The sequence below is a fragment of the Phoxinus phoxinus genome (assembly GCF_949152265.1).
Source record: "Phoxinus phoxinus genome assembly, chromosome: 15".
Lineage (NCBI taxonomy): Eukaryota > Metazoa > Chordata > Actinopteri > Cypriniformes > Leuciscidae > Phoxinus > Phoxinus phoxinus.
In genome coordinates this window covers 19,344,144-19,370,950 of record NC_136890.1, presented here as the reverse complement: position 1 = coordinate 19,370,950, position 26,807 = coordinate 19,344,144, and the positions used below count along the sequence as shown (strand labels likewise).

At 38.5% G+C, this 26,807-nt stretch overlaps 1 protein-coding gene across 2 annotated transcripts in view; it reads left to right on the top strand.

Annotated features, from left to right (window-relative positions):
* Positions 1 to 25,822, top strand: part of ccser1 (coiled-coil serine-rich protein 1) — a 74,423-nt gene extending 48,601 nt beyond the window's left edge. The window contains exons 10-11 of one of the 2 annotated variants that reach the window (XM_079637098.1): positions 6,007 to 6,042; positions 24,388 to 24,521. In XM_079637098.1, coding sequence (XP_079493224.1) covers positions 6,007 to 6,009 — 3 coding nt within the window. In that variant the 3' untranslated portion in view covers positions 6,010 to 6,042; positions 24,388 to 24,521. Of the gene's footprint in view, positions 1 to 6,006; positions 6,043 to 24,387 lie in introns of both variants that reach the window. The other variant, XM_079637097.1, reaches the window with a different exon arrangement.
* Positions 25,823 to 26,807: the final 985 nt, after the last annotated feature.

Below are 26,807 nucleotides of genomic sequence, written 5' to 3'. Positions count from 1 at the left end.
GTGTTTCCACTGAAGCATGGCATGCTGTTCTGCCACCCAGGGTTTGGACAACTGGTCCTTCTCTCTGTAACTCTGTAACCAGCCACTCTCTCCCTTTGTTTTATCCCGTTGTCTGTTTATCTGAGTTCCTTTTCTTCCCCCCCAAAAAAATCAACACAGGTTATCATTGTGCACGACTGGATTTTCTACTCTTGGAAATGCACCAACCGTCCCTTTTGGATGGCCACGCTCACAAATGCCACTTGAAGATTGCTTTGAAACACCATCTGTACGACTGACACTTGTTTTGCATATTATCTCTTTGTGTTTTTTAGTTGGAGTTCTCTAACTGTCCATCACGCATTACTCATCTCCGTTCTCAGCCAGCGCCAGCACTTCAAATTCAACCTATTGTGTCTGTCTGTTCGATATCCATAACTTATTAAATCGCAAAGCTTTAAAGTAACAGTCGAGGAAGCACGCAGAGCGTACGTGGACTGTGTGTGCAGCATTGTAATCCACCTAGACGGTGGAAAGAACTGTACCCGGCACTCCATGTGCCCAGGGCTACCGGAATAGGAAGATGAAAGCTCTGTGTTTACTCAGGTGGAGAAGCTTTCTGCAGAGAAGCAACGAGCCTCTGACGCTTTGATCCTCTTTGTCTGTTTATATTGATGTGTACAATTGTGTCAGTCGTACAGAGCGAACAAAAAAAAAATGGCACAAAAAGAGAGTATCTGTTCTGAATTACCAGGCAATATTGACCTATTTGTTAACAGGAATAGAAACTCCTGGGATACGACTGACGATGTTCCAGCGAACGCGGGCTGCGTGAGATCCGCAGGCCATGGAATGAGTTGTTTCATGCTTTTGTTCTGGCGTTAGTGTTTAATTAGCAGAACACTGTCCCTTACCAGTTTGGTCTTTTATGTTAGTGCCAAACCCTTCCCTTGTTTGTTCGTTTCTTTTATTAACGAGTTCAGCATGCTTTCGTTTGTGTTAGCCATTAGTCCGATCATCATCTGTAGTGTGTGGCGTCTAGACCGATGCGTTGTAGTTTCCTTTCAGTGATAAACACCCCTGGGAGTTTGCGTTCATGCGATGGCGGGCGAGCATTTGAAGCGCGATTCGACTCGTAATTAAGTGCCTCTCTGTGGCGTTACGCGCAGAATGAGATTGAGATTAGTGAGCTGGACGGAGGCCAGGACGTAGTCAGGTGGGCCAAGGTCCCATGTCTTGTTCTCTGCTGGTTCTCGTGCGGACTAATGAGATCTCATCTTTCAGAAGGAATCACAGTCTCAGAGAAGCTTTGTTGCTAGTCACATCCTGTATCCAGACTCAACTCACCTGCGGGGGGAAAGTAGAGAGATGTGAATTCAGTGACGAAGAGAAGACTAGGATGAGAATTGTAGAGAATTGTAAGGGATTTAATGGTTTTGTTTCAGATTCCATGACCGTTTTTACAGTAACTACATTATATTTTATATTATAAATGATGACGAACACATACATGTATTGTGATAGTCTTTTCATTAATGTAGATCTTATTATTATTTATTCATATAATAGTCTTATTATTTATATAATTGAACAAATGCTACTTGCTACAAATTTTACAATTTGTAGCTTAAATATACAAAAGTGTCCATGTATTGTTTGATAGAAAAAAAATTGTACACCCCTTTCATTTATAGCTAAATACTACATGGGTGTTGTTATTTTTCCACATGTTGTTGATTTTTTTTAGATATTATTTTTGAATGACAGATCTTGGTTTATTAAATTATACATATATTTCATCAATACTAATGTACTAAACCAAAACAATAATACTTTTGGTGACATTTTTTTAAAAGTTCCATTCATTACAAAAAATGTTTTGTGCATATTTACTGCACTGCATGTATAACACGCATTGCCATATGAACAAATGATTTAAAGAGATAGTTTATCCCCCAAATATTAGATTTTGTCTTATTTTATTCACCCTCATGATATTTTAAACTTATTTTAAACTTGGAGGTTAAAATAAGATGTTAGGCAGAATGATTTGACACCTTTTTTATTTCATGGAAAAAAGATACAGAAAAAATCATACAGGCTTAAGCCATCATGAAGGTTAGTAAATTATAACCAAATTATAATTTTTTGAGTAGACAACCTCTCATAAACCCAAGTACAACATAAGGCAGTTACAGTTTATTTAGGGTTGAATATGACCAACAAATAAATAAATAAATAACCACATCTTGAGTATCAACTCTAGAGAACCAATACAGTAGTCACAGTGGGATCGTGTGAAAAAGAAAGAGTTGGGGGGGAAGGGATGGTGGGAGAGCAAGAGACGTTCTCTTGAAAGTCAGCCAAAAAGAGAATAGATTAGGTGTAACACAAAAGGGATATATAGATTTAGAGTTCTGGTGAGGTTAATAGAGAGAGAGAGTCATTAGAATGGCTCTCCATCTGGGCTTTCTGTTGAAGAAGCATCAGGTGGAGTGAGAGTGAGAGTGTGTGGGTGCTTCTGTAGCGTGAGAACATTCACCAGTGGGAAGTAGTTGGAGCTCACGAACGCCGTGGGTGTGTCCGAAATGTTAGAAAGTAAGTTTCAAGAGGGCATCAAGGCAAGTCCGAATTGCGTAACGTTAGAGATGCACGATTAATTGTTAAAAGATTGCGATCTCGATACAAACACCCACACGATCTTATTCCTAATTGACAAAAATTCTCCTGTGTCTATTAATCCTTTGACAAAATCACATCGGAACATTCAGATCTGTGTTGCCGCTGAGCCAGCGAGAGCAGTTGTCATGTATGGGTATTAAACAGCTTCACAAACAGTCTTTTCAACCACATAGTAACATTATTTCTGTGAAGTACTGGGATAAAAGTTTATAGTTTGGATATAAACACTGATGTTTACTATAGCGATCAAAATAGAGCAAATAACCTTTTGAAAGAAACTCGGCGCTTCAAAAACCAATTGTATCGATTACAGTAGGTGGCAACAAGTGACTGTTAAAATTTTTTATTTGTCATTGAATCATTCATTCAAGAGATTCGTTAAAAAATGCTGATTAATCCAGTCATGAAACAAGTGAGTCATTGAATCATTCATTTAAACTGATTTTTTATGAATTTTTTATTATTCATTCAAATTAATTAAACATTTGTAAATTGACTACAGCAATTCACTTTTTGACAGAAAACCTAGTAAATTACATGTTATTTTGTTTAGTTGTCTGTTCAGAGTCATGGTAGAATCGCAATCTTTATTTGAAACAAAAAAATCTTGTTTCTCAATATATCCAGAATCGTGCAGCTTTGTTTTAAATGTCACTCTTATTTATAAATACTCACTGGCTTTCTGTGGAAAGGAGGCCACCTTTTCCGTCCTTTCTGCAGACCTCTTAGTTTGTTGTTTTTTGCTCCGCTGGGCTGTATAAACATGTCCATGATAACTTTGTCAAGGTAAAAACTGTGATCCTAAGCCCTGACAGAAGGTCTGAGTCCCTGTGGACAGGGCCGACTGGAGACTGCCCGCAGGGTGTTCTCCACCATTAGCAGAAGGTGAGTGCAGGCCCAGCCTATTCGGCCCCCTTCAGGGTTGCTATAATAGAATGCACATGCAACACCTCACTATGGACAGATGGCCGGGAGAGGCAGGAACGTTGCGGCACAATAAAGAAGTTAATACATAATTATATAAACAGTGACATTCAGCAGTAATAGGGATTAGAAAAGCACATTTATTTTCATCAAAGTTGCTCTCCAACCATGCCGTTGATTTCGTCTGCCAGAGGAAGAAAAGTCACATTCCTCAGCTCTGGCTGCCCAGGAAACAGATTTGATTTTGTGCGAATACCCTTCAGAATATTTATGAGTCTCTGGTTATATGTCCAACCCTTTGCAATATGAATATGACACGGCTGATTTGCAGTCTCTTCATTGTGTGCTGATTTGAGGATATGTTTAGGGCTGCAGCTAACAACTATTTTGATCGATTTAAAAATAAAATTCACAGTTTGAAAGCTGCAGAACCTTTTAAGTAACCAAAGTTACCAAACCTCAACCACTGGGGGGGGGGTTTAATTGAATGACGTGATTTAATAGTTGAGTTATGATTTCGTTCTTTCTTACTCGCTCACTCACTCACTCTAATTACGAGTAAATGATTTATGAACAAGTCGTCCCAAACTTACTTACTTTCTGTGGAACACAAAGATAAATAATGTAATTAACATTGATTTGTATATTCTGTTGTTTTAATGGTAAATGGCAAACCAACATAGAAGACCCATTTCTGCCACCTATTGGCCTGGAGTGTTCTGGATTCCGAATAGGATAACCATGGTGGCCACTATAAAAATCTTCTATATACCGGGTTGTTTTTCACTAAAATTGCCATTTGAGGATAAATATTTTGAGTAGAATTGAAACCACCTGGAGCACTTGGAAAATTATCAGGAAACCACATGAACTTTTTTGCTGGCACACTTGGGTCCTTTAAACATTAAAGTGAGTCACAATGTACTGCCAATGAATTCAACAAATGTGATATTCATTAATTTATCGTCCTTTGTGTTCCAAAGAACAAAGAAAGTCATACAGGTTTGGAGCGACATAAGGATGAGTGAATGATGACAGAATGTTTGAATCTTTGATTACTCACCTTCCATGTCCAATGTAAGAGATTTTATCATTATATTCTTACAATATCATCAAATATATCATCGTGGGGTATGTCTAATGGAATTGCTAGTTTAAAGTGGTGTCACAAATAATCAGTGAACTTCACTGGCAGTTATTTTCATTGTTTGTTATTACCAATTTAATTGTTGCAGACTAGATCGACTGAACCAGTTACGCCCTCAATTAATTCTTCTGCACGCATGTTGTGTTCAGCATATGTTATTGGTTGAAGGACACTCAGTCCTGCAATGTAACGCTGCAATACGGGCCTTACCATTTCCTACAGACTCCAGAAATCAATGAATATATTAATTTACTGGAGTAGCAGGGTTCACACCATCTTCATCTGGATTTCATGCGATAGTACGGGAAATAATTTATGGACCAGCCTCACCTCTGCGTTCTTTTATTAAGGCTCGGGACAGATTACCATTTTTTGCAGTTGTTTCAAGTTCCCTTGTTATTCTTGGCAGTGATATTTTCTCTCAAGTTTCTCTCTCTCCATCCATACCACAATGTGACAGTCACCCACCCACGGCCTCCTCTAGCATCTCCTGCCTCACTTCCCAGCCTCTCCATCTCACTGTCAGACTCCTGTAACATGTTTTCAAACACGTTCCCAAACTCCTGCTTTGCTCATTACTGTTTTATTAACCTGTAAAACAATTTAGATAACAAGATGAACGAATGTAGGAATTATCAATTTTGTTTCTTTCTCTCTTTGCTTTCTCATATAGATTTAAATATAATTTGCTCCCTGTAGCATCTAATTAGGTCTACGGAAATTGGTAAAATGCATTTGCCTTTATTTAGTGCAGATTAGTGCTGTTGGAGTCCCCTTTTAAAATATTTGCCATTTCAAATTATCATAATTCAATTCCCAAACTCAATACCTTTCATTGTTGCAGATATCTTATCGTGAATTACTGCCTGGTTGTTGAAAATTGCTCAAGCCTTTTTTTGTTGAACTCTTGTACCTGACATTTTGTTCAGTGTATAAATTAAATGCACTGAGAAACACCGTGACTGAATTATATCCATTCCAGCCTTTTCGCTCTCATTCTACACCCCCTCCTCACCCCCCACCCCATCGCTACCATCATCACGGTCTAATTTTTATCCAAATAATTTTTACATCTTCTGTTTATACCCACATAAGCGCTAATGCATCGTATCTGCAAACCCCCACAAGCCATTGTTTTTTTTTTTAGCATGTGAAGCTTTTGATTTTTCACTCCACTTCACTGAATTTCCTTTCTGTCATTTGTACACATCATGTTCATCTGTCTCCATGTTGTTTTGTTCTCCCCTCTCCCCTTTCTCTTCCCATGGGTGCAGTAAACAGAAGCAGCCCGCGCCGGCAGCACAATGCAGGTAGGGTGTATTTCTGTGTAGAGCTGCTCTGTCTCTAATCAAAGGCAAGCGGCTTCATCCACCAATCCTCACCTTGGCTAATTGAGGGAAACCACAGAGCTTTTAAATTGCATCAACAAATAATCACACGCAAATGTCTTAATTGCTGTGGAGCTGTATATGAAATTACGGTGATTGTTGCGTACTAATCTTATCAGCTCTGTCCTAATCGTCTCTGTTGGGGGCATGTTGATTGCTTGCTTTACTTTAATCCACACTTGCAGAATCATCTCTCTTTTTTCTTTTTTTCTATTTACCCAAATCAGGTGGCGTTTTGGTGGGAACTGCTTTCGCTTTTGTTGAGTTTGTCACAAAAAAAATGCAAATCACCAACCTGCTGTGTAAGCTTGACATTGAGCATTGCGGTAAAACATGACAGATAGAAAAACGGCGGATGCGAATATCCGCCGATGGAGACGTCGGACAGTCATTTAAACCCCAGATTTGCGAGCGATACGGGTGAAATCGAGGAGGACTTGCATATACATATTTATAGAGCAAACCTCCAACGCTGTTACAGGGAAAAAATGTCAATAAGCTGCAAATCACACCTATATTTATTTCTGTCTGCTATATCTGCATCGTGTAGTGGGTGCACAGTAGGTGCAGGAAAAAGTCAGACCTGTCAGCTTTGCTTTTGCATTTCTCTAATGTGTGGTTTTAGCTGTTAATGGTAGTCTGAGAAAATATGAACATTTTGTACACGTAATACAATCGAGCTAATGGCGTAATGTGGTACCAGTAAAGTGCATAAATCTGCTGTCAGTGTTGTTTTGGTGAGGTATGAAGTGTCACTGGATGGAAAGATGTATTGTAAAGTTAGCTTGAAGGTATGTGGGCACTGTTCCATAAATTCAGGAAGTGTTTTAAGGAGAGATGCCAATATTTTCCCTGTATTGATCCACTGCATGTCCCCTTCTCCACAGGTAAAATACCAAACCGGTGAAATTAGTGCTGCTTAAAATACTTTACGATCTTTAGACTTTTACGATACTTCCGCTGTCAAAGCTCAAGGGCACATGTAATGGAATTACGTTTATGATTTCAAAAACTTGGCGTTTGGAATTACATAGGTAGAACGTTTTTTGTACTGTACTAAGAGAAGCAAAAAGATGAGTTATGATCTTGCAGTTATGCTGTACCATGTTTCAGAGGGTTGCCCTGGTGAAGATGACTGACAGATTTTGTCAACCCAAGTGAAAGCATGACAAATATGGTTGTGGCATTGATGTAATAGCTGACTTAAAGGGAGAAAAGTGACTTGCAGTCGTGCATAATGAATATTTAAAAGAGTTTGGACAAGTGAAGTATGAATGCCTGTTTGTTGAGTCTAATGGTTTCAGATACATGTATATTATATCAAATATCATGTGTCAGTCATCTCCGATAATAGCTTCTTTTTGTGTGTGCGATTGGTGTGTTATGAAATATTAGTGTCAGAAATATTGGCTTATTTTCTGTTGACGCACGCACACATTACCAGTCAAATGTTTGGACATTTGGGCACACTTGACTGAATTTGTTTCTCTTTCTTTTTTTTCTTTTTTTTTTATTGCGTATAAGCTCCATGCATATTTTATTTCATAGTTTTAAAATAGGTGAAAAGAGTAATGAAAAAGAATTACTGTGAGACCAAACAGTGTATTAAAAAAAATCCGTTATAATAATAATTTATCTTTCCCACCAGCACCTCTGTTTATTGGGCAGCTGCTGTTGGATGAATTAAAGAGAATATTATCATTAAAGCAAGTGACAGATGGGTTTCTATACTCTCTGTACTAACATTATACATATTTTGTCTTACCAGGGATATTACTTTTAATAACCCTCAATTGAAGCGTCAAGGGCCTGCGTTGATTTTATTTTCTTTAATAAAAAGTGGTTCTCTGTAGTTTCCCTGCATAAATCATTCAAAGGATGGCCATTGATGTAATTGATTTCATATTGGTTGTTTTAAATGAAGTCCATTACAGTCTCGTGAGACGGGCAATTTGAAATGAGCCGTTTTGCCCTGGACATTTGCCATATATAGACCTTATCTTAGATTATCTTTTGATTGAAACCCCAAAAGGAAAGTGATGCCATTATTTGCCTAGAAAAAAATAACAGCATTTTGAGGTGAGTAAATTCTGACTGAATTTTAATATTTAGCTGAACTATCTCTTTAACTTCACAAGACTAATGAAGTGGGATAACTCCTCACTGATGATCCCTGAAATTGCTTGTGCAATCACATGCATGTGGAACGAATCCGGTACATTCAGTTATTAGTCTTTGTGCAATCCTTGCACAAAACTTTTTAATGCTTCTTATTTATGACTTCAGCATTTTGTGCACTGTTTTATCATTATTTCTAAATTGCCAAGACCACCTTGTTGGTCCCTCGAGTAGCTCATTTATTTAACAGTGAGGTTATACTTGAAACCACGCAGCCATGTTTCTAACTTCCTGGAGCATATTAACACTGCCTCAAGAAAAAAACGAGCCTTTCCACCAGTGCCATCTCTCTCTTTCCCTCGCTAGTCCATCAAAATCCCAAGTACATTCTCACCCAGAGTTGTAGTGTGCATCTCCGAGTTTTAAACAAACGGCTGTGCTGGATACCTGTCTCCATATGGATCCTATTAAAATCTCACGCAGCCATCTGTAGCCTAACCATGCTGTGATGTCTCCAAACCGCTTCCCTCAGCTCTGCTCTAGTTTGGCAGCCGAGCTCGGCCGTGATCCTTTTGCAGTTTAGATTGTATGCAGAGAGGTGCTGCTTGTTACACTTCTGTCCCGAATTAATTTTGATTAGTTTGTGAAGGAACTGTACATTTACATGTCAGGTTTAAAGGATTATGGTGGGTGCTTGGTTCCTGCCTTCAACCATAATCTAGTCTTTCCATTTATAGAACACGACCTGCTGCTCGCTCCATACTGCTCTAAATGCTTGCCAGTATCTTCAGAGAGCAGTCATGTATGAAGAACTGCTGATATGGACACGCCGTTTTCTCTCGGTGCATCTGCGTTTTTTTTCTTCCAAGCACACCGTCCCATACACGTCAAGGTGTTTTGAAGCTCGATTTGATTGCGGTTCAGGATAGTGTATTTGCGTAGTCTGAACTTTTTTTTTATGTGCCCAGATGTGCTTTTGAAAAATGTTACATCTGTAATTGTTTTCGCACTGTATGCCTCATAGTTTTTAATGTTCACCAAGGCTGCATTTATTTTGTCCAAATAAAAATGGTTGTGCTGCTTAAGATACAATATGTAAAAAAAAATCGCTGTTAGGGGTCACTGACCTCTTACAATAACAAAGGTGTAGCTTGATGTCGCAAAATTTCCTGCGGAATTATGGAACTTGTCGTCAAGCCGATGGATCTAATAATGTTTATGGATGAGTAAATACATTTGTTTTTATCATGACTGTATTTTTATCATCATTTTTATATGCGTCTAGTGTAGATCGAAACCTACCTTATTTCAATTGGCTGCGCTGTTTTCCATTTTCTGTTGTGTATGTTGATGGTGGTAGCGTTGTATTCTTAATTGTGTATATTTTAATGTAATTTTAACTGTCGTGTCACTGATACATATTTGTTCGGAGAAGTCGAAGACAAATTTCCACTAAGGTGGACAGTAAAGTCTAATGAATGAATGACTGTGGTATGAAGCATTGCGCGATTGCTAATAAGAGACATATCAACGCCATCAACGCAGTCCCTCGAGTCTCGCGGATATAAAGGAATAAGGACATTTCATTCTACCGAACTACCCACAAGTGCTGAATTAGGCTACTACTCACACAGGTCAGTTTATTTGACGAATTAAACTTGTGAGGAAACGCAGCACTGTTTCACTTGGTCTACACTATCACACTAAACTGCATTTGAGTGAAGTGAAAGTTATAATGTTATTCTATGTGTTAGTTTGTTGGCTATATGAGACTAGCAGTAAGCTAGATTAACATTAGAATAACATACAGATCATATTCTTACATTTCATCATGTTGAACTAAATAACCTTGATTAGTTTTATGTACTGATATTGATCCTTGTTTTAGTTCTCCTTTATTCCCAAAGTCTGCTTGCCATGGTCCGTAATGTTTGAACGAAACAGCAACAGCGTGCAGCTAGACCAGTGTTTCTCAACCCTGTCCTGAAGGACCCCCAACACTGCACGTTTTCTTTGTCTCCCTAATCAAACACACCTGTTTCAACTCATCAGCTCATTAACCCATGTGATAACCCATGTGCAGTGTTGGGGGTCCTTCAGGACAGGGTTGAGAAACACTGAGCTAGACGTTACGCACTACACAGTTATCCACGTCTGTTGCCATGGTTACTATGGCAGTTCTACGAGCGGAAACCAGGGATAACGTGGATATTACGTCATTGACAGGCGATAAGTGAACAGGGATTTCGGGACGGAAAATTTAATTAAGTTGGAATTTCTATGAAATAAAAAATCTTTGGAAACTTTTTGGATATTGTAAGTACACAACTGCAGGAAATATATCGCACTGTGCAAGTGATTTTTGGATATTTTATTACAAAATTCTTACATATTGTACCTTTAATATTCTTGTGGATACATAATAAATTTTTTTAAGGATTCTTTGAATTTTTATTTTTTAAGAAACAAAGTACTGTAGAAGTCTTTACTCTCACTTTTGATCATTTATTTTTAGATATTGGTTTTATATAACATTTATTTATTACCACAAATATTTTAAAATGTATAAACTAATTTATCTATTTTTATTCACCCCTGTGCTTAAAAATAAACTGTAAAATGTACACTCCCATTGTCCTCTGTTACAATAGTGTAGATTTGCCTAAGCCTTATAAACAAATCTCTGTTAGTTATGCTTTTACATGATGTTCTCAGAAGCCAGTTTGTTTCCTCAGAAACTTGTTGGCTAAAGTAGATGATTTTCTGCTCATTTGCATAATTGAAATGTTGGGATGAAATATGAAAACATCAGATTTTTTTTGGTTTCCTATTAAATATTCAGTTAATCATTGTTATTTATAACTCAGAAAATCAAGAACTCATTAGTTTAAATCAGAAATGTGGAACAAAGATGTCGTACAGTACTTGCGTGCCGATTAACTGACGACAATGCGTTGATGATGGGGCTTTTTTGAGGATCGTAATTGAAAACCACTGCAATCGGCACATTCATCAAACGCAAGATTTTAGGTTTGTTCATCTCTGAGAATAGGATGGATTTAGAAATTAATTAGCACTCTATTATTTTCTGGACTGCAGACTGCAGTGAGACTAGAGCAAAGAAAAGCACTGTGGCTGAATGAGAGAGAGAGGGAGAGTGAGAGAGAGACGCTTGAAGCGAACTGTAATTGTGGCCGAAGTGTGTGTCTCTGTGAGAACTCTGCTTTTACTGACCTGTCCAGGGCATTGCAGTATGCTTTATCTCTAGGCACTCTGAACACTTTGGGCTGGAGAAAAAGATTTGCAGCTGTGGATAACACCTGGAGCGTTTTCTGCTTTGTGCTTGGCCTAGTTACCTTTGAGTTGGCTTTTTTTGGGATTATTGTAAAAACTGCACATAGAGCTCAACTATAAATCTATTTGACTTTTAAATCAATTCCGATTGTTGTTCTGGACAAAAAATGTGTCTTAGTTGATTAATTGTTGTTTTTTATTAAAAGCAGCTGTTCAGAATACTAAATGTTAGTAACTTAATTTTTTTAGTTATTTAATATTGTTTGAAATTACATCATTTTTCTTTACCGTAAACATGAATATTGAATTAAAAGGCGATTTTGCCAAAAGTTGGCAAATTGGTTGGAAATTAAATTAAGAGTTGTATCGTTAAATTCACTTGTGGACCAATCTTGACTAAATTTGATTGTAGCTGAGAATAAACATTTACTGGCAGTACACCGTACATTATAACTTCCGTTTCAAATACTAGTGAGTTTCCTCCATAGGCATCAAAGGCACTTCAAGGCAGGCAACTGCAATCATGCTCCCTACTAAGGTACCTTATTTTGGCCAAAATTTAAGGCACCAATCTCACATGTTAATCTCACATTGCCTGTATTTAAATCAATAGGGAGTCAGTTATACATTATATAGATCGCTTCATATCAGTTTAAGATGCTCCCTTAGAAGGCAGCTCCCTATATACTCGGCGAGATGGGTCACAAGGTTTTGAAACCGAGCCATGATGTATCCCATAAAGCACAAATACTCAAAAGCAATTAAAATATTGTTGGCCTATATCGAAATAAAGCAAATACATTTTCTCTTGGAGATTCCAGGTAATTATGTAAGATATGTGATAAGAACCGATTAAGGAGCATTACAGTATATGCATAAGTAGTATGAAAGATGGAAAATCTGATTCTTGATCGTCATTTAATGGTGGGTATGTTTATGGGAGATTATGTCAGGGGATACAGAATGACAAATGGTTTATATCTGCACCATACACCTACACCATGTTTAATCACCGCATGCGAGAAGATCTCAATGCTCATTGAAACATAAAATGTTTGTGCATTTCCTCTCAGCATCATTCTCCAACTGCTCAGGGCCTATTTTCATCTGGACTATATTAGATACACTCTTCCTCTAATTATGTTTCTAGTAAAATAACAAACAAAAAAAAACAACCACAGAGATTTGGATTTATTTCTTCACGGAGAGTTGCTTATTAAGTTCACATTATAGACACACAAGGAAGGTAAATGAACGTGCAAGGTTTTATTGCGTCAGTATTTTATTCATTGTCCTCGAGCACATCATTAGCCCAATATATCACTGCAGAACACTGTTTGTCGAAGTGGGCAGAGCTGCTGAGGAAGTTCTTTACCCCAGGATGTCTCTGCTGCTTACTGTAGGAAATGACAGAACGTTTACAGTTTTGAACAAGCGAGGTGAGGGTCTGGAGAACAAGCCTCACTGGAGGCCCGTTTTTGAAATTGCAAGATATCAGGACTCCAGCTTGGTTCAAAAACTACATGATTACTTAATACAGTTTTGCTTGGTAGCAGTTTAGTTTCTATTTAATGTTGTCGTTGTTGTGGTCCTTATTGAGGCTTGCTTTTGTGACCCTGATTGACACTCTTATTTTGCAAGAATATTTCTGCCTATAGTCAAATATTTTGTTGATTTGACTCCCCTTTTTTACTCCCAAACAAATTTCCCCTTACAATCAATTCAACATTAAATTTTCGACTTCACTATGCTACACAATGAGCAAATATATATATTAATGTTTATTTGTTAAAACAATTCGTTTTTTGGCATTTTTAATCACATTTGCCACAAGTAAGTCTGAAGCTCTCTGTAATGACCGCGTAATGAGTAATTGTATAACAAATATGAAAAATAAATAGGCAATTGTATGATATCACAAATACAAAAAATAAAGTTGCAATTACTTTAAGTGTATAACAAATATGAAAAATAAATAGGCAATTGTGTGATATCACAAATACAAAAAATAAAGTTGCAATTACTTTAAGTGTATCACAATCAGTATAAGGTGTTCAGAAGGTGTTAATGCTGGTGGTGGAGTGAGGAATTTTCTAATTTCTTCATTTTCACATTCTGCCAACCTTCACCGGCACACGTTCGAGCACCTTTCATCTATCTGTCTCAATTTGACATCTGTAGTGGCTTGTTTCAGCATTTATCTCAGCTCGAAGCCCACTGGCAGTCAGAGGCCCCATCGGCCCAGTCCATAATCTGTCCTTGAGAACCAGTCGAGGGTCTCTGAGGGAATGAGGGAAATGAAGGCAATCATTAGAATTTTAACAGAACGTCCTCCTTTGATACGGCATGATTTGATCAACTTTGCATATTCCCGTCACGGGAAATGAAGCTATCGGCACGCTTCCAGGAACACCACTTTAGTGTTGAGAAGGACTTCTGTGTGCCTCATTCCTGTGGCTAGATGTGGCACCCTATCCGTGGCACCCCATCCCACACTCAGCATTGCTAACTGATACAGCATCTTGCGGACTGTTACCTGTGTGTGTGTGTGTGTGTGTGTGCACTCTCATGTGTCCAGGCTCGGCCTGGCTCTGTGCCCAGATATGAGACTGCATATCCATCACCACTCTATAGTGAGCGGCCATGGCCAGCTGAGAGAGCAGATCTGCACCTCTCCTCCACTCCCCCCACCAGTGGACAGATTCAGGACACCTCAGGTTCATTATTCACACTAAAGTAGGGCAGGTGCACTGTGAGTTGCCTCTCCTGGATCTATTAGAGGCTCAGGGTGAGGCGTGACACACTCATACACCACAAGCACCACTTCTGTAAAGGCCAGGGTCTTTCCTGCTCTCTAGCTTAATACGATGGGACCCCGGCAGATAAGCGTTGGGGTTCTTCTGCTGTGTTCTGTGAATATATCAGCTCTTAGATACTGAGGGCCAAAGCCCTCTAAATCTCATATAACAATTTACTGCAATGTTAATGAAAATAGCTAAAGCATAAATATTAATGAACAAGTCCTTTGCAATCTGCACATTCACAAATGCCTCGAGGTGCAACGTTGCAATGTTTTGCCGACAAATACAGAGAATTAATATGCAGAACAGGAAAATCTGATAAGAAAAAAATTTCTTTGTTTTTAATGTGGAGCGTCTTCAATGAGACAAGCCACCCACACACTTTCACAATACACTCGTACTATACACTGAGTAATCTGTTGTGAATCTTTGGATTGACAACGATATTGATTCATTGGTCCTTTTAATTGGTCAAAGCATTCATTCTTCAGACCATTGAACAGTATATGCTTGCGTTGCTTATATGATGTAATAATAAATTCATGTACATTGCATTGAACCAGTGTAAATGGTTTTACATTTGTACTTTTTATACTTTTTTTTGCAAATATTTACTATATTTCTAACTTAAATTAATTAAATAAAAAAAACTATCACTTCTATTTTTTTTCTTCGAACCAACTTGTTGACATTTTCAGCAGAACTACTTTTAATTTAATGCAGTTTAAATTGAATCAGAGATAAGGTGAAGTGCATGCAGATGCATGAGGAACACCTGTCCTAATTTCTTTTTCTCTGTCCTGCTCATCTCAAGGGTCTCTCAGTAGGTACACTAGTGGTAATTAATAAGGGCCTTGTGTTGAACCGGACTGACGTGTGTGTGAGTAGCCGGCGGCAGGGGCTCTGACTTTAGAGCCCTCAAGATGAGTTTGATATGAGAATAGAGTCCACAGGGTCGTCTTTCCTTTCACTCACCGTCACCTGACGGCGAGTGACATTTGACAGCTCTGCTCAGGAGAGCCACGAAGGACAGAGTGTTCTCTGCTTTCCTATATAGAGTGCTTGGCACCATGCAAAAGATTGATGCTTTGGCTTATTATGTATGGAATGTTTTTATTGGCGGAGAGAGAGAAAAAATAGATAGCCAGAACTCGTTATTAACTCTTCAAGTCAAGTCATAGCGCTTTTTACAATACAGATTGTATCAAAGCAGCTTCACAGTGATAACATGAAAATAATACAAAAAACAATTTCATCATCGTCCACCTTTAAGGCAGATCTATAATATTGTTGAATATTAAATGTCCCCAACTAAGCAAGCCAGAAGGTAAGGCAACAGCGGCAAGGAACCAAAACTCCATCAGGTGACAGAATGGAGAAAAAAACTTTGGGAGAACCCAGGCTCAGTCGGGGGCCAGTTCTCCTCTGGCCAATGAGTGAACAGTGTATGATTATGATTCAGGAGCATTACAGGTCAGAAGTTCAGAATTAATCAGAGTATTTGTCCAGTTCCGGTTGGTTGAAGTCGGAGTGGAGAGGAGGAGAGACTGGTTGACACTTCAGGTCAGCGGCGTCGTCGTGTCCTGGCGCTGGTCCTTCATCAGATCTTTATACGGCCTGGTTCCGGTGGACAGCGGTAAACCTCGGGATAGACAGAGAGACTAATATTAGCGTAGACGCCATCCTTCTTATGATGTACCAAGTACATCAGGATTTACGGAAAGTGTTCCCGGTCCCGGCTGTTCTAAACTATGCAGCCTAACATTGAATTATAGAAGTCTATAATGTGTTATGTGTATGCTAGGCCGAAGAGATGTGTTTTTAGTCTAGATTTGAACTGACAGAGTGTGTCTGCTTCCCGGACAATGGTAGGAAGACTGTTCCAAAGTTTTGCTGCTAAATAGGAAAAGGATCTACCGCCAGCAGTCGATTTTGATATTCTAGGTATTATTAACTGGCCGGAATTTTGAGATCGCAATAGACGTGAAGGACTATAATGCGTTAAGAGCTCGCTCAAGTACTGCGGAGCTAAACCATTTTGTGCTTTGTAAGTGATCAGCAATATTTAAAAATGTATACGATGTTTAATAGGCAGCCAATGCAGTGTTGACAGAACGGGGCTAATATGGTCATACTTCTTGGTTTTGGTAAGAACTCTAGCTGCTGCGTTTTGGACCAGCTGTAGTTTGTTTATTAAGCGTGCAGGGCAACCACCCAGTAGAGCATTACAATAATCTAGCCTTGAGGTCATAAACGCATGAACTAATTGTACTGCATTATTCATTGAGAGCATATGACGTAATTTAGATATATTTTTAAGATGGAAGAAAGCTGTTTTACAGATACTAGACACATGACTTTCAAATGAAAGATGTGTATCAAAGAGCACACCCAGGTTCCTAACCGATGACGAAGACTTAACAGAACAGCCATCAAGTGTTAGACAGTACTCTAGGTTATTACGTGTGGAAGTTTTTTTTTGTCCAATAATTAGAATCTCTGTTTTTTCTGAATTTAGTAGTAGGAAATTACTAGTCATCCAATTTTTTATATCAGCTATGCATTCCGTTTATTTTGTGAATTGGTAGGTTTCGTTAGGTTTTGAAGAAATATACAGCTGAGTATCGTCGGCATAACAGTGAAAGCTAATTCCATGTTTCCTAATGATATATCCTAATGGTAGCATGTACAGAGTGAACAGCAGCGGTCCTAGTACTGAGCCTTGTGGTACGCCATACTGAACTTGTGATTGATAAGACATCTCTTCATTTACTGCTACAAACTGATAACGGTCAGATAAGTCTGATTTAAACCATGCTAGTGCAATTCCACTTATGCCAACATAATGTTCGAGTCTATTTAAAAGGATGTTGTGGTCAATGGTGTCAAATGCAGCACTAAGATCCAGTAACACTAATAGAGAGATACAACCACGATTGGATGATAAGAGCAAATCATTTGTGACTCTAACGAGAGCTGTCTCGGTACTATGGTACGGTCTAAATCCGGACTGAAAATCCTCGCAGATATCATTTCTTTCAAGAAAAGAACACAGTTGTGAGGATACTGTTTTTTTTAATATCTATGACAGAAAAGGCAGATTAGAGATCGGCCTGTAATTGACTAGTTTTGTAGGATCAAGTTGCGTTTTTTTAACAAGCGGTTTAATCATAGCTAGCTTAAAGGTTTTTGGTACGTATCCTAGAGACAAAGATGAATGAATGATATTAAGAAGAGGATCTATGACATCTGGAAGCATCTCTTTCAGCAGCTTAGTCGGTATAGGGTCTAACATACACGTTGTCGATTTAGATGATTTGACGAGTTTGCAAAATTCTTCCTCTCCTAATTCACTTTAATTCTTCATATTTAGACCAACAGCACTATTGCTTTTGTGAAGTTACTTAATGGAAACTTAATATCAGCTCTTTGGTATTTTTAGTCATTTATAGTGACAATAACAAAAACAAATTTGGCTAAAGTTGTGCGAGCTCACGGGGTACTATAATGATGACTAAAACTGCACAATGAAATCTGTAAACTTTTTGCATGTCCCAACCCACCCACCGTTGCAGCTGAGCAGGAAGGAAAGCTTTCTTCAAAATTGCCACAGGAAGAGTAAACAATACAAGACAGTCTGAATTCAGGCTGGATTTTAAAGATGCATTTTTTGTCCAGTCAGTGTAGGCTTTGTGATGGCCCTACGGCCTTTAAAGAGAGAAAGAACGAATGAGTGTGTGTGTCTGACGCGGATGTAGGATGTACTGGTGTGAGAAATGAGGTGCTGTGAAGTAGGCAAGCCCTCCAGCAGTCCGTGTACAACTGATAAGAGATGAGGGCCTCAGGGAAATGTAGTGGGTCAGACAACAGTTTTCACAGGTGTTTTAGAGGGGAAAGCACAAGCCCACACTCCAGTAATGCTTGCCATGAAGTGGCTTTTATTCAATCCTGTATCCAAACACGGCACTCATCCAAAAAAAACATTGGTAAATAGAGATGGTACTGAGAACATTTATCTTTCTTCATGAAATATTCAAACTTGAATTGCCTCATTAAAAAATAATTACAGTTGTCTGCTTTGGCAGACTTGAAAATCTTCCACTTTGAGGAAGAAGATTTTCGAGTAAAGCCTGTTGATGATGTTGTGAAACTTTCGATTAAGCCGTATCACACCAGCAAGCTTTTGCATTCTATACCTCAATGTACTTTGATATTCAAATCAATACTAAATATTCAAGATTCAGATTCAAAGAATTGGCTTGGAATTTGAATTGACCTACAGGCGATTTTAAATGACCGGAAAGGAATTGACTAAAGAGTGTCCATACACGTGCCCATACACATTCCCTCATACGCTGTGGCCTTGGTTCCAGAAGTATATAATATTTTCCATTGATTTGTCCCATAGGGATTTCATTTAAGTTTTTTTTTTAAAGAATTTGTTAAGTTATAATCCATGAGCCAAACCAACCTCCTATGAGGTGAATTACAACATTACAAACTTGGGATGAATATAAAAATCTGACAAAAACACAGAGATGCATGACTGTGTACGTAATAGCTTTAATGAGGGAAAGAACAACAATCCTATGAAGTAGCATGAACGGCAAATTATTCATGGAGGAATAGAGAAATGGAGAAATTTAAAGATGTACTGTATATAAAAACAATATATTTTGTTTATTGCAAAATATGCATAAATAAACATCGAAGTAGTTTGAGATTGTAGGGAGATTGACTTGTCAATCTGCAATGTGTCATAAAAGTGGGAGTGTGCTAATGATTTGCACGTGTTCGATTCTCTGGTGCAGATTTATTTATGTTTTTAATCATGGGTAATGTTTTTCACCAATAATTCCACTGTTAAAAATATGATTATTTAAGAAATAAGTTGAAATAGTGTGGGTTGAGTTATCGTAAAAAAAATGTATTCCCCTATGGAGAGAATGAATGGGAGTTTTTACTTCTGGAAACCGTAGTTCAAAGAAATTCATTATTAGGTATTTCATTTAGAGAAATACTGCATTCTTCCTCGCTGGTTTGCAAAAGTTATTTAATTAAATTTGATTAAAATATGAAAAAAACTTTCTATAAGTGGCATTGTAAACTTTTTCAAACCTTTTAAACAGCTTTATCAAGACTTTATTTAGGCGTTCTAAATTCTGAATCACACACACACACACACACACAATCCTGTTAGTGTGATAGGACTTCCTCTTCTGTGTCATCACAGGTGACTTGTTTGGCTTGAGCATGTGTCCTCATATACTTTCACACCTGACATAACAGTCTGGGACTGGGCCACGCAGAACAGGTCCTCACATCGATTTTAGCTTGAGTCCTCAGCCCGGCCTGACATTAGCAGCCATGAGATGATGACAGTTCACCTCTCCACAGTGACACCGGAACAAATGGATGCCAGCGGACAAGATACAGAAAGCAATACAGTCTGAGGGCACTCAAACCTTTAGCACCATGAATCATGTTCAGCCTTTACGCCACCGTCGCCCTAGATGGAGTGAAAATCATGCATCGTGCCAGGTTGCTTATGGGATGCTCAGTTCAGAGATCCTTACAAAAGACTGTTATTTTTGTCCGTTGCACTCTGGGACAGCAAATCTCTGCGAAAGTTTTGATCTGGAGAGGCTGGTTGAATAGAACCAGCTGGAACGCGAGGTGCTGGTAGGTTTCCTCAATTGCTTTGTGTGTTTCGTCATGTTGATTCAAAGTCAGCTCATGACACTTAAGTTATGTGACACATGTTTTTGTGGGAAGCCACACACAAACTTACTTCATGGAGCTGACGGTCCTTAAACAGGCAGATGCGGCTTTACGATGACACCCAGGCGGTTGCAACAATCTCATCAGCTTCTGAAGACATCTGCCACCATATCTGATAGAAACTCAATTTATGATTTTTTTTTGTTGTTGGTCTCTTTCCTCCCTTTATCTTTTCGCTCTCACTTGGATTTTTTTCCCCTCCGCTTCTTGATATATATTTCCCGTTATTGTTTATCCAGGTCCTGTGCTGTCAGAGAGAACAAGACAAGGACTGTAAAGAATCTTATCTTCCCTAAAGCTGACAGCTGTTGGAGGGGCTCAATAGGGGGGAAAGTCTTTGAAGTGTGCTCAGTTACTCCACACATCAAATCCAGCCTCCATCATGCCTCATCATCTAGGAAGAAGGCTCACACGAAACTCGCTGAACAGAGCGCCCCACCCCGCACGCCTGCTTTTACATTGTCTTTCAACTCCTCATGTTTCTCTTTCACATCTTCACTATCTCTGTTTCTTTTTTCTTCTGTGCCACCATCCATTTTGTTTTTATATTTTTGGGGAGCCTCTTTTTTTAACCCTCAAATATCGATCAGTCTTTCTCAATCGATAAGAGTTTCAGCTCACATTAATCTGTGGTCTCTTTTTGTAGCTGACATTTCTTTCTCTTAAACCCATTGCAGAGGAGCAGTGCTCAATGGATGGGTCAGGATGCTCTGTTAACCGCCCGCTGAACGATTAGTCGGTTTGTGAGTTCAACTAGGTTATCTAGATTTTTTTTTTCTGTTGGTTCGTTGGAGGATAAGCAAGGAGTTGTAATTTTTCAGAAGAGATTTGTATTACGCTGAGAGTGCCTTATGCTTTAATGTGCTGTCAAAAAGTCTGTCAAAAACGCTTATGTAACAAATCTATCAACTTGAACAAGATTTGTCAGGGCAGCTATACTGTCAGAATTCAGATCATTTTCTGTGTACTATATTTGTGTCATAGGCAATTCATTTTTAATGAACTCTGATAGTTTTGTTCAATACAAGGTTGCTTAGCCTGAGTTTTTGTTGAATATCTATCAGTTCATGCCATTTTTAGATTCAAACTTCAGTTTTCAATGGGGATACACAGAATATTGTGCCCATATTAATTCATGGCTGATAATTGATTTGATTATTAATTTACATTTAGCTATTAGTCCATATAAACTTGCATTCAAACGTTTGGATCAGAATATATATATTTTTTTTTTAAGATAAAAAAAATATATATATATTCAGCACTGATGCATTAAATTGATCAAAGTGACAGTAAATACATTAACAATGTTACAAAAGATTTCGATTTCAAGTTACTTTTACTTTTATTGAAATTATTGAAGAAGACGACAAGTCTTTTGAGTATCAAATCAGCATAATAAAGGTTTTCCACAATATTACTATTTTTACTGTATTTTTGGTTAAGTCAGTCCTGGTGAGCATAAGAGACTTCTTTCAAAAACATTTTTTTTAAATCTTACTGACTCCAAACTTTTGAACAGCAGCGTACATGCAGTTTTTTTCGGACGCTGTGTCCTGTACAACATTGCGGTCTTCTTTTTAACGATTCTGATACCAATAGACAATCTTATTTACAAATTAAATTATCCTGGAAACTTACAGCCAATTTAGTAACACTAATATTGTGACTTTTTACATTTATACTCTTTACTACAAAAGAGCACACCAAATCACAACTAGATCATGTAGACGGCTCCATTGACTTTAATAATAGATTTGTTTTAAATAATGAAAATAAGTATTTTTGCACATCCGTTCAGAGCTGAAAAAAGCATGGCGTGAGGTGCTGAGGAAGAGTCGCAGTCGTGGTAGCCCATGAGCTCATTAAAAGCATTCAGGGGCGGTTTGTAATCAGCCGCTGGCGAGGAGGACAGCCATTTGTCTTTAAGCACCCTCAGACTGTGGCACTTCATCCTATCTCACTTTCTCTCTCTCTCTCTCTCTCTCTCTCTCTCTGAAAGCCACTCTTTATCATCTTAACTTGGGCTCAGACGGATGGAGTTTCAGGATGTGCAAGCAGACAACATGCGCCTGTGCCCCTCATTGGCTGAATATAGAGCCTGGAAGACGGTGACAAAAGAGAGCTGCATGCTGTGCTCCAAAATGCGCTTAATTGTTTACCATCGTGTTGTTGTCTGAGAGCGATTACAAAGGTGCGTCTCGGTGTATTTAACGCAAGTTTTCTCTTGAAAGATGAATAGACGAGCATACTCTTCTAAATACGATCCCACCACACAAATTCAGAGTTGAAACTGCGGTGTTCCTTTTTTATCATGTTTATTTGAGAAAACCTCTGAGATTCATATTGTCTATTTATTTTACATGATTGCGAGAATAAAGCAAAACAACAAAGAAATACATTCTTGTCTGTCGAGACTGACAAGAAGTGCCGTGGAATTGTTTTCTCTCCCCAAACATATAATTTTTTCGGAGAATACGAGAGTGAGCCGTGCTTGCTTGAGTGGATTTTTTAAATGTAATACATAACTAGATATCTGTAGTCTGCGCTCAGTTATCAGTCCAGTACTATACATAATACACAAGGATTACTGTCCGTTGCCTGCGACTTAGACGGCGTGGCTCTTTGCAACAGTTGCTTGTGTTGCGGGCGTGTGTGTGAGCGCGTATGTGTATGTAGGTGTGCTGAAGTGTGGAAAATGAGCAGGCTGAATCCTGCTACTTCCAGCCTACTGCATATAATCAGCCGGAGGGCTTTTAACAGAAGCGTGCCATTAGCACAGGACCAGCTTCTTCACAGGCTAATAAAGACCCAAATGGATTACGACCGTTAAATCAGTCTGATTTACTCCGGTTGCTGTTTTTCCTCCAGATGACTCTGTAGTTGTGTATGTGTGTGTGCGCATTTCTGGCCTTTTTCCAGTGCAGGTACCAAACTTCTCTTTCTCTGTCACCATCTGATGCATTTATGTCTGCTAGGGCCTGAATTTGTACTGTGAATGCTGCAGCGCGTTCTTGAGAGGACACAGACATTGAAAATTCAAGCTGCGATTCCCAAACACTCTTCTTATCATGGTGTCTGTAAACTTGCCCAATGACAGATGAAAAGGTGTGTTTTTTTGTAGGTACAAATGAGTGGTTCAGAATATTTTAAGTGAAAATTGGCTAGAAAGTATAAACAAAAACTGTACAAAATAGTCAATTATTTGTAAATCGTACATGCTGTTCCATAACAGAAAAAACCCCCCCCCGTAAAAATACAAATTATAACAGTAAGGCCAAGACCAAAAATAAAAAGGCACACTATTTATGTATTTGAAAATGTTCAGTAATAATAATAGTAAACATTACAGAATAAAGGGAATAAACTGCTTTAGACAAAATATATTCAGACAGACGATATGATTTATAACTGAAAGAATACTTACTAGTTAACATTAAGAAAAATGTCCTATTATAATCCCACTATTTTAACATTGCAAATGGAGGAATACAAAGCGTGTTACTTTAAAAAACAGTTTAAATCAGATTTGGTTGTGCTATTCGCGAACTGGAACTGCAGAATTGTTTGTGAGCTTGTTTTAAGGAAACAATGTTGCGTCCTGGCATTACTTTGAAGTGTAAGTGTAGTATGAAGGTAAACAAAGACATTTTTATCCGTAAATGATAAAATAAGATTAGGACACGTGGGACACATGTCCCCTTTCTCACCTGCATTGGCATGTGAGTCTCTCAACGCCTTTCAACTGCCCCATAATGTACGAATTCAATTACAGACTCTATTTTAAATTCAATTTCACGTCACAGCTGAAGTTCCCACATTAGCCACATCACACTTAATTAGGTTTTCTCACTTTGTGAAATGCCGATTAGCATCAAGTAATACTTTCTGGCTGCCAGCTCAGTCTGAGTTACACGTTGAGTTACAGCGTGAATCAAACAATCACTCTTGAGTTTGCAGCTAATTTCTTTTTCATGCGCAATATTTCCCCTGTACTCATTCAGCATTGTGAGTAATAGAGGGCCAGTTATGTAAGGAAGAAGCAGTGTTGTGTGAGAAATGAACAGGTGGCTCAAACTCCTCAGCGCAGGCTTTTTCTCAAGCCACCTCCCCACAATGTGTGTCTTTGGCCTCCTCTTCCTAAAAAAGGCAGAGTTCCAGTTGGTCTGGAAACAATTAGAAAAGGTTCTAGACCGCCAAGGAAGCTTTGTCAAAATGTCAGCAAATTGAGTGGCTTAATTTTCTCTCACTTTCCCATCTTTTGTTTCAACAGGCAATCCATCCAAGTCGACCTACAGGCCAAAACATCAACATTCCCAGCAGCAACAGCAACAGCAGCCTCACAAGGGAGCGAAGGGTGTCGCGATCGCTCGCTGCAGACCAGCTCAGTCGACCATGTGAAGAGAGGCCTTGCAGCAATGGGGGAGGAGGCGTGCGGGAGCTGGTACGAAGAGCTGAAGGTGGGCAGTCCATGTCTGAGGTACCTGGGCTACGGAAGACGGAGCACCTGGGGCCGTCTCAGATCCCACGGGCGGTGGCCGGCAGCAGCGTGAGCCTCCCCAGCAAGGCCAGTCCCTCACGCAGCCTTTCCTCGGACAGCGAGCGGGGGCTGCGGAGCGAGCGGGGGCCTATTCCCAGGCTTCAGTCCTCCTTTACCGGCCGTCTGGGTCAGCCGCCCCGTGGCCCTCTGTCTTTACACATGTACAGCCGAAAGAACGTCTTCCTACAGCACTCTATCCATACAGCTGATCTGCAGGCTCTTGCTCCGCAAGAAGGTTAAAAACACACACGTGTACACACACACACACACACACACGCACAGTGACACGAGCCTCAGATGGATATGAACTCTTGGTGCAGCTCCTCAGTGACAACGAGTACCTTCAGACCCACATGCACTCAGTTACCTTCAAGGCAATTTTTCCTCTAAAACCTCAAACGAACTTGGACCGCACACCGAGACTCGTATTATCCTTTGTGGAGTTAAACTCGTCATCTTTATTAAGTGTCAAAACCAATCCATTGTCTGCACTACTTAAACCTTCTGAAGAAATGCTGCTCCGATAAGTACTTTAGATTGACGGTCCACTAATGTGAGAGTTTTACTCATAACACCATCACAAATCCATTTGCGTTCCCTTATATCTTTGAAAGAAATTCAGGGTCCAACATTAACACTCGCCAAGCCCCAGATTCATGTACAAATTGGTTAATTTAACCAGTTGGCCGGAAACTCTATTGGGAACTATAACATTACATGTTTTAAATTGAATTGTAAGAATGCTCATCTGACCTTTCGCTGCTTTAAATGATCAATTTAAATGACAGACATACTGTACGAACGGTTTATTAAACGGTCTATTGGGTTGGAAAGATTTTTAAAAATAATTTTTATAAGTCTTGAATGCTCACCAAGGCTGCATTTATTTTATTAAAAATTGGAAACAGTGAAATATTACAATTTAAAATAACTCTTTTCTGTTTTAAAATATAATTTATTGATCGCGAAGCTGAATTGCCAGTGTTCAGGATCACATGATCCTTCAGAAATTATTCTAAATTGCTGATTTGTTGCTCAAGTAACATTTCTTATTATTATCAATGTTTAAAACCGTTGTGCTGCTTAATATTTTTGTGGATACGTGATACATTTTTTCAGGTTTCTTTGTTTAATAAAAAATTAAAAAGAACAGCGTTCGTTTAAATGGAAACAGAAATATTTTGTAACATTTATACCTGTCTGTATCATCACTTTTGATCAATTTAATGCATCCTTGCTGAGTGAAAGTTTTTATATATATATATATATATATATATGGTTTAATACGAGTAACATTGAGAAACATAAACCACTTGTATCTATTTATATAAATAAACCACATGTACCAATAAAAAGTTTGGGGTCATTAAGGTTATCTTTTTTCAATGTTACTTATATTAAACCAGTCATAATCAAAATATGCTGAACAAAATCATGTTTTTGTGGAAGATAATACAGCTTATGACGGTGCAAAATATTTTTTCTCAATTCACCCACCAAAAAGTTAATTTTGGACCCTGAGATTCCTTATTAAACATTTAAGTATTCAAAAAACATTTTTACTCCAATTCTTAGTCTTACAATTAAAGACTGGATTTTTTTATTACGCCCAATTCGTGGTGATGTTTATAATAATAAGTCACACAAATAGCCCAGCACGTTGTTTTGCACCCGCAAACATGACACTGAAGACCCATGCGCATATTGCCAAATCAATCCTCAGTCGAAGAGAGGGCATTGAAACACTTGCTGCCGGTTGAGAATTACCCACGTCAGACCCCTTTTAGGGAGTTTAGCACTCATTAGCCTCTTCTAATTGCAACCTAATCTTTCTCTTTTTTTATACTATCCTTTTGCTGCAAAAAAAGACCAGAAAAGTTTTCTGCACTGAATCTAAGATAAAATAGATTTGACAGCATTAGTGGAATAATTTAGCAAAAGCCCCGAGTAGTAAACACAGCTGGACTTTAAGAAAGAAATGCCCTTTAATTGTCAAAAGAAATAGAGACCTCCTTCCAAAGGAATTAACTACATTATTACATTTGACATAGGTGAGAGTTAGAATTTTCTTTTAAAAATAGATGGCAGATAAATTTAATTAAACATGTCGATAACTTCAATAAATCTAAAACTGCCATGGACAGCCTCATACG